The 9,115-nt window shown below is 42.7% G+C and overlaps 1 protein-coding gene across 1 annotated transcript; it reads left to right on the forward strand.

The window, feature by feature from the left end:
• The first annotated feature begins 109 nt into the window (after positions 1 to 109).
• Positions 110 to 8,689, forward strand: serping1 (serpin peptidase inhibitor, clade G (C1 inhibitor), member 1). Its single transcript, XM_064334868.1, has 10 exons — positions 110 to 267; positions 802 to 852; positions 2,046 to 2,376; positions 3,321 to 3,671; positions 3,817 to 4,035; positions 4,176 to 4,319; positions 4,682 to 4,885; positions 5,618 to 5,757; positions 6,359 to 6,581; positions 7,460 to 8,689. The coding sequence occupies exons 2-10, from the start codon at positions 802 to 804 to the stop codon at positions 7,714 to 7,716; spliced, it is 1,920 nt and encodes a 639-aa protein (XP_064190938.1). The 5' UTR covers positions 110 to 267; the 3' UTR covers positions 7,717 to 8,689.
• Positions 8,690 to 9,115: the final 426 nt, after the last annotated feature.

Here is a 9,115-nt window from a genome sequence, read left to right on the forward strand (position 1 = left end):
TAAGCAATCGTGTCAGGGAGGGATGTATTTTATTCAATTACAGAAGAAAAATAGAGGGCAGAGAATCTTTGCCAAATACTTTACACATGACTTCCAGTAAATCGGGTTGGCTGTTTCCAGCTTGCCCTGTGCAAATAGACACATCTTTTAAATCAACAATCTGCAGACCCACAATTGGTCAAGAGTGAAAGAGAGACTCTGAGCATTTTGGTGATAGCTTGACAATCACAAACAGACAGAAATACTGAAGCTTTGCTACCATTTGAGGTGAGAATATCGATAACTCCTTTATCTGTTGCATCCACGTTAGTATGAATAGTGATACTGCTAGAACGTATAATGTTTCAGCAACTGTTCTGGAATGTATTATTTAACAGCAATTGTATTAACCATTATGGGATGAATATGAACACTAGTTGTAGAGATTGTTGTGATAGCAGAAACCGACGGCATTGTGACATGCTTCTGAGCTATCAAGTATTTTAGATTGCTGATGCGCGTGTGAAGTTCTAATACAGAAACGTGTGTATACTTTAAGGTATTGTTCACCCATCAGTAAAATTATCACTAAAAGGATGTGTCTGTTTAGTGTTCTTTGAAATGCTTATATGATTTTTCATATGATGAAGAAACTAATGAGTGTCAGAAAATTTTTTGTTTGTGACCAAGTGGGTGTCAATTTTTTTATTTCACGCTCTGTCCCCAACTATCTTTCTCTTCCTCTGGCTTTTCTGACTTGACTTCTTACTCTTTTTCCACTCCTTTCATTTCTCCCCTTTTTTCTCCCTCCCTCTCTTTCAGATGAAATATTCAGTCAGTGTGTGTGCACTCTCCCTTCTGCTCTTCATTGAGGTAAATCCAGTCATTCTTCAATGTTTGTATATAGGACTTAAATTGATGGCATGTTCATTGCTTTTACATGTGATGTCACTTCCTGTGCTTGCCATCCCTGTGAGTACTGCTTACTTGTGTTCATTCTAATCTGCTTTGTTGTACCTGTGAAGAGTACAGACTAACTGCACTAGCCATTAGGATGCTGGATGTGCAGTAAAGGTCACATAAAATAAACCTATGAAGGCTCATTAAAACAGTAATGTATTTTTTTGAGGGGGAGGTTAAGTATGTGGCTGAGTGTTTGAAGGACAGATACATTCCTTGTTTGGCAAATTATTAAATTATTAGAAAACGATATTACACTGGGAAAAATGAAGCCGACCATCTTTTCAAATAATGGCCGACAGTGTACTTTGGCTCTAAGCTGGGCTGTCCAAATTCCAGTAGATTCCAGTTCAATTTGGCTTGATCCCATGGTAAACTGCGTTAAGTAAGATCCCAGCTACCACAAAACATTGTTGTAACTTTTTACGGTGCTGCCAAAACCACCAGACACAGGAACAGTTTCTTCCCCCTCGCCGTCACACTTATGAACAGTTAACTCACTGTGGCACTGCGCAATAACCCTGGAACACTATTTAATATTTATCTCTTCACTCTTTGCACTCTTCACTTCTTTGCACTATTTGTCAGCACTATTTGTATCCTGCACTATTTATATCCTGTATATAGTCATTCCTTGTGTATGTCTCTGAAGATTGTTGTTGTTGTGTTGTTACTTTTTTTTTTCTTTGTGTAAGGAGTGAGAGCCTTAAACCGGAGTCAAATTCCTTGCATGTGTAAACATACGTGGCAAATAAAAACGATTCTGATTCTGATTAAGCATGTAGCTAATAACCACATTGCAGAAATGTTTTTGCAGTGTTTATTGTTTATTTTTTAAAACAACGTTCCACAACATAAAAAAAATGTTTTGTAACCAATTTTTGAAGGCAGACTGGGGTACTTACTGTATATACAGTAATATACTTTTCAGTACTTTTGTACGGTACTATAAAAAAAATATAGTCAAGAAATTACATCACTCTCTCTATGTTTCTCTCTCTGTCTCCCTCTCTCTCACACTCTCCCTTTGTCCTTTTCCCTTCTCACTTCACCACTCACTTACGTCACTATTTCTCTCCTCTCTACATCACTCCCTACCCCTCCAGCTCCCCTCCCACCTCGCCAAAACGAACCCGGTCCTCTCTCTGCCCTCTAAGTCTACGCTCGATCTCCCGTGCCTCCCCCCAACCGCTCCCGAATTATCCGAGGCCAGCATCACTTGGACGTTCACCCCAGAATCCCAAACCCAAAATGGCTCCTCCCCCATCCTTCTTGGCCCTCCCAGCTACCTCTTGCCCGGCATCTACCAGGAGAGCATCCGTCTGTCCATCCCGACGGTGGGAATGAAGGACGAGGGGACATACACGTGCGTGATCGTGGGATGGAAAGATGAGAGATCGGTGAAGCTGAGGAACTCCTTCTCCGTCCGCGTTTACGGTGAGGGTGTGTCACCTGACTCTGCCGCAATCTGGGCGTGGTGGGTTCGTTTCAAAGGGGGTTGTGATTTTCCACTGAGGGGGAATCCAAACTGGTTACCGTAGAAATGAATGTCAGCTGACGACAGTGTTAGGCTTTTCTGGCTGGCTGCTAATGAGACTGGGCAACTGAGCAGAAGAATGACCACATAAGTGAGTTCCTGAGTGTGAGGTAGAAGGAGACATGGCCGACGGCTACCATATGAGTGCCTTTAAGGGCACGTTGCTCAGAAAAGCACTCAAAAATAGTGTCATGACCTTAAGAGTAGAAAAGCACCACAGAGCATTTTATCAAGAGTGTGAGTTTTAGGAAATCATGTAGTGGGAGACACTCTTCCTGTACAGGAACGTCACTCTAGAAAGCAGATTGTGTTAACACTTGATGACGTGCTTCCACTCATTGTCCTCAGTCAGGTCCCCTGGCTGTGCAGAAAAGCAGAGCGGCAGCTGGTTCATGAAGACGTGGTTTAACTTCAATATCTCACCTGTCTATTCACAGTATTCACAGATTTCACGCTGTGGTTTTCTCATCTTTAACGGCAACTCTCGTTCCTCATCTCCTCTGACCAGTGCTTAACCATTTCATCCTTTCAAAAGTCGTTTTTTCTAATGTGTTTTCAAATTCTGTCAGTGTAAAAAAGAAACCTATGAAGGCTCATTAAAACAGTAATGTATTTTTTTGAGGGGTAGGTCAAGTATGTGGCTGGGTGTGGCTGAACCCCTCTCTGTTCAATTACCTTTGGAGTAAGATCACAAATATGTGTTTGGGAATTGAAAGCAATGGAGTTCTAGAACACTGACTTAGAATTCTGAAAAAAAAAATCAAAAATACCTTGAAAGTGTTAATGCAGTTTTTTCTTGCCTCACACCTGTCCTTCTCTCTGTCTATTTCTCCCTCTCCCGCAGATTCCAGTGCTTTTGAGCTGCTGAAGGTGGCAGAGGGGGAGGTGGGAGAGGATGTGCAGCTGTCCTGCACTCCTCCTTCTGCCACTCTTTCTCCCCCACTACCTGGCTTCTCAAATTTCCCTGTCTGGTCCGTAAAGAAACAGGGCAGGTGGGAGAGGATCTATCCCAAAGTCGTGGAGGAGGGGGAGACAAACGGCGATGGCAGAGTCCGATGGGCTTCTCCCTCAAACCTGATAGATGATTGGTCAGTTATAATGAGCGGTGTCACCATGGAAGATTCGGGAGTATACCGGTGTAAGTGGGCCGGGGAGAGCCAGCTGTGGTCAGAGCAAGTTGAGCTCACTGTAAAACGTAAGTTATTATTGATTTTTGCAGTTAATAATAATGATTATAATAATATCATCTATATATTATAGATAATAATATTAGTGTCTTGTCATCATCATTTGTGCCAATATTGAATTCCTCTGTTTGGCCTCCCATGTGTCTGTCTCAGCCACCCCCACTGAGCCACCCCCCCGTTGCCGTGGCTACAATACACCATGGGAACGGTGTGGTCCGGAGAGCAGTCAGACCTCAGGGAGAGCAATGCTACAGGAGTCGCTGTCGGAATTCTCCTTCAAACTCTACTCCCACCTCAGCCAATCGGAGCGCTCCAAGAACATGCTCTTCTCGCCGATCAGCATCTCCTCGGTGCTGATGCACCTGCTGTTGGGTGAGAGGGAGTGCAGAGGGGTGGGGTTTCGTGGAGATGGGGAGGGGGGCAGATCAGAGGAGGTGTGTCTTTGCCACGTCCTTTTCCCATTCGCTGAGCCAGCCCAAAGAACCATCTCCACGTTCTCTGTCTCTCTGCAGGTGCTCGCGGAAATACCCAGGTGGCTCTGGAAAGTGCCCTCCGTCTCCCGCACTCCTTCGCCTGTCTTCACCAGGAGATGAAGAGTCTGAGAGAGAAACTGAGAGACAGCGTGGAGGTGGCTTCCAACATCTACCACAGCCCTGGTACCGGCACCTTCAGTTAAGGGGTTTACCCTGGTACCAGTGCCTTGGTTAAGGGGTTTGTACTGGCACCATTACCATAGAAAGGGAGATGACCTGGTAATAGCAAACAAAGGGAGCAAGGGACCATAGGATTACCACCCCAAGTGGGAAGGTAGGGGAGAGAGTGAGGGAGAGGTAGATTAAGAGGTAGATATATGAAGAAAAATAAGGCCCCATTGATTGCCTGTCAGTGAAAGCAACGATGAAGCCACTTTGTCTATGATGTCTAAACAGTAAAGGTTGTGCATACTGTGAACAGACTGCCGAAGAGTACTGTAATTCTCCCTCTCTCCATTTTCTTGTTTTCTCTCTGTCTTTCTCAGAGTTACAGTTGAGCCAGATGTTCATCAACCAATCGCAGCTCTTCTACGACGCAGTGCCCGAGAAGCTGACCAATGACAGTGATTTGAACGCAAGGCTAATAAATGAGTGGGTGGCAGGGAAGACCAACAACATGATCACAGACCTCGTGGACTCCGTCTCGTCCAACACCATTCTGATGCTGCTCAACACCGTCTACTTCAACGGTTAGCCTTCTGCATGTTTCTACTGCTGTCGTCATTGCGGCTGCAGCTTTTATTTTCATTGATTATTGCATCATTTTGAATTCCGTGTCGTGAGCGAGCGCTAAGTTCACAAGGAAAACGTGGATGCTATGTGCTGAAGTAGTCTTGTGTAGTTGTTGGTTTGCCTTGCATCGCAATCAGTCTGTTGGACGTATTTTTAATGTTCTGGGAAATCTAAGACTTGTTTCTGTATTTTAATAGGAATTGAATATTATGCATATTCAGCCTTGCCTGCACTTTTAGGGGTATTCATTTGCTGTATTTAAATAATTTTGCATGCCATGACAAAATTTTCTTTTATAAAGCACAATAGGCTAGATGACACTATTAGAGGTTTTTGACCCAAATCTAATAGAAAAGTGTATTAAAATCTGCTTGTGATTGCACAGAAAGCTCGATGGGCTCAAAATGTGATGCCAGTCCAACGCTACCTGACACACTGATTCATAGATTCACACTGATAGCCATTACTTAGTGTGTGTTTTAGGGCATCGTTGCCCAGAGTAAAGCAATATGGTTTCCTGAAGTCTGTGCTAATTCTGGTAATATGTTCAGTGTTTAATATCAGGGCCAACAATTTAACATTGTTTTGATTTGTCTGATGATCGTTCTCTCTCTCTCTCTCTCTCTCTCTCTCTCTCTCTCTCTCTCTCTCTCTCTCTCTCTCTCTTTCTTTTAAATTCTCTGTGGCAGGGAAGTGGAAAATGATGTTTGACAAAAAGACTACGAACGCTCCTTTCCTTACACTAACAGGAGATATGATCTCTGTGCCGGTATTGTACAGCAGTAAATACAAGCTGGCCCATAGATACAGTTCTCACGTCAAAGCTCAGGTACTTATTATTAATGATTTTAAAAATGTATAAAATTCATTTTCATGAATTTAAATTAATTAATTAAAATAAAAATACATGTGCTATTTGTGCATCATGCTTTCTAGTATATAAACATACAGGTTTGTGTTCACTATCATGTTCTGTAGCTACTTACGTTCTTGTAAATCTGCTGAAAGCACACGTGTACTATATTTTGCGAGTCACTTTGGATAAGTGCATTGAATGCACACTTATTGTGTATTGTGTTGATATATGTGTTTGACTAGGGTTGAGCTGATGAGTGTGAGAGAATTTATCAGATATGTGTTATCAGTATAGTTATTAGATTAAACAATATTGATATCAAAAATTCTCATCTGTCTCTTCTTGCCACTCTGTACTTCCAGCGTTTGCAATTATTAACTGTAGCTCATAAGACTCTGTAAAAGTAGTTGACGATGATGAGATGTAATAATAAAATAAAAGTATAATAATGATCTCTCTCTTATTCAAATCATGGCAATTTATTTGTGCTTTACTGGCAAAATACACAAAGCAAATAATAACACTACAGCGTAACGAGATCAGTAACATCTGTAATAATAATCTCGCCCACCAGGTGGCAGCATTCCCTCTGTCCGGGCGAACGACTCTCTACATCTTGCTCCCACATTCGGCCTCTCTGAAGGACCTAGAAGAGCTAGAGGATAGACTGGATGACCAAAGCGTGCGGGCGATGGTGAAAGAAATGGAGAAGACTCCAACTGAAACAGCTGAGGTCACGCTGCCCAAGATCCATCTCAGCATCAAAACCAACCTGATGGAGATTCTGGACACCATGGGTATGAGTGTAATGCATGTCTGCATGCTACATCACAAGTGTAACAATCTGTGTACAGCTAAATGCGAAGGTTTTTACCCAGGGCCGGCCTGCTTCCCTAAAATGGGGAAACTATGTACAAAAAAGCTGTAATTCCTCAAAAATGAATTTACTGTTACCGTTACACAATATACCTTCCAACTAGTGTGTGCATCAGAGTATAAAAATGCTGAATGTCATGGATTTTTGACCCCGCCCCATCTCAGTCTTGCATCCATACTGACAGGTCTATTTGTGGCTAACGAGCATGCGTTTGCTGGGATTGCATCCTTTAGAATTTGACTGTGCCCAATTGGTGCTTTCTTCTGCACCCCACTCTATCTGCATAAATGTCGAATGAAGTTTTACGGCAGGACAATATTGCACTAATGGGTTGCAAAGCCGAATTCTAAAATACATCTATGATACAAATATATAATGTTGTGATTATAATTGTCTTGCATTTTTTGCCCCCTCTCATCTCGTTCTCTGCATCCTATCGCTCGTTCCTATTTGCTCTCGGCTATGTACTGCTGATTCCCAGTGCGGCTTGGCGAAATGCAGTTCTCTTCCTATCACAGAATGTTGTTAATTGTAGCGCCAATCTGTGTGCGTCTCTCTCTCTCCCCCCATCTCTCCCCCTCGCTCTCAATTAAATTTTTCAATTTGAAAGTGCTTTATTGGCAGGACGAATATTGGCACTTGGGTTGCCAAAGCAGAAGTTACAAAGTACATCTATATACAAAATATGAATGCTGGATTATGAATTGGTCTCTCTCTCTCTCTCTCTCCCTCTCTCTCTGTCTCTCTCTCTCTCTCTCTCGCTCTCCCTATCTCGCTCTCGTTCTCTCTCCCCCTCAGGTCTGTCAGATCTCCAGTTCGACCCTAATCTGTGTGGCCTGTCCTCAGAAGACAGGAACCCGCCCCTCTCCCTGTCGGACGCCCAGCACCGCGCCTTCCTCTCGCTGACGGAGAAGGGCGTGGAGGCCGGGGCCGTCTCCTCCCTCTCCTTCTCGCGCACCTTCCCCTCCTTCGCCGCCCTCCGGCCCTTCGTCCTCCTGCTGTGGAACGAGCAGGTTAACGGCCCGCTCTTCCTCGGGAGAGTGACAGAGCCCTGAAAGAGAGAGAGAGAGAGAGAGAGAGAGAGAGAGCGAGGGAGAGAGAGAGAGAGAGAGAGAGAGAGAGAGAGAGGGAGAGAGAGAGAGAGGGAGAGAGAGAGAGAGAGAGAGAGAGAGAGAGAGAGAGAGAGAGAGAGAGAGAGAGGGAGAGAGAGAGGGAGAGAGAGAGAGAGAGGGAGAGAGAGAGAGAGAGAGAGAGAGAGAGAGAGAGAGAGAGAGAGAGAGAGAGAGAGAGAGAGAGATGGGGTGGAAGGAAGGAAGAATGGATAAGCATGCAAGAGGGAGGAGACTGAGAGTCAGAGAGAGAGGGAGAGATCTTTTTTTTTTTAGCTGTCGCTGTTGTAGTCTGGTATCTGAACCAATAATCATAATTTAGAAATGTGATTTGACATCATGAATCTAATCTATACATGCAGATAATGGCAAAACTAACACAGATGAAAAAAAACTTAAATAATTTTCTTTTACTGCGAACAAAGAAGGCTCTTCTCAGTGGGGAGAGAAAGCAATTGTGGTGGAATTAAACTGAGTATTATATACGAGAGAAACTGTCTTCACTAACTTACCCAAAGTAATAACATGTCTATACTTTACGGACAATTATTGACACAGGAGATTTCAGGGATCTTTTTTCTCATCACTACATCGCTATGGTTTAGTCACATGGAAGCATGCAACTTTATTAGATTCTGAGTCATGGGACAATTGCGGTTCATAACAGCTGTATGAGGATTTTACATGTGGGTGGAAAAAATCCCAGAATAAACAAGAAAGTACAATGGTTTTTCCAAAACCCCAACCATGTAATTTTCCAGTCTTATATGGAGACAAGTAGAGAATGATGACTGTTCTTTGATTGTTGTGACAATTTGAATGCATAACACTCAACACACTGCAGTATTAAAAATGTTAGAGGAAAACACTGTGTAATTATGTGTAATAAAGAAATATAATTTACTATTTGCAACAATAACCCTTCTTGTCCTCTGGGTTTCTCTGTCTGCACCACTGAATACTGTCTGTTCGGGAAGGCAGTGTGTGTGCATGTAGATTTGTGTCTGTGTGTGCGTGCACATATTTGTGTGAGTAATTGCTTTTAATAATGACCATGAAAGTAGCGTGTATGCCCTTATGGGTGTAATCTAGTTGTGATAACGGTTTATATTGAGCGTTGCGCCTGGAGACTTGTACACTTGTACACTATCTTAATTGCATTTAGGCTTTATGGCACCTTTTAGGCAACTCTTTATGAAGACTTATGCTTTTCTATTTGCCCTGTATCTGCGAATGCTCAGTAAAATACCAACAACAATAATAATAATAATAATAATAATAATAATAATAATAATAATAATAATTGTTAACTGTCGGAATTGTTACAATAACAGAAAATTATTCC

Source organism: Anguilla rostrata, chromosome 5, assembly GCF_018555375.3.
Source record: "Anguilla rostrata isolate EN2019 chromosome 5, ASM1855537v3, whole genome shotgun sequence".
Classification (NCBI taxonomy): Eukaryota; Metazoa; Chordata; class Actinopteri; order Anguilliformes; family Anguillidae; genus Anguilla; species Anguilla rostrata.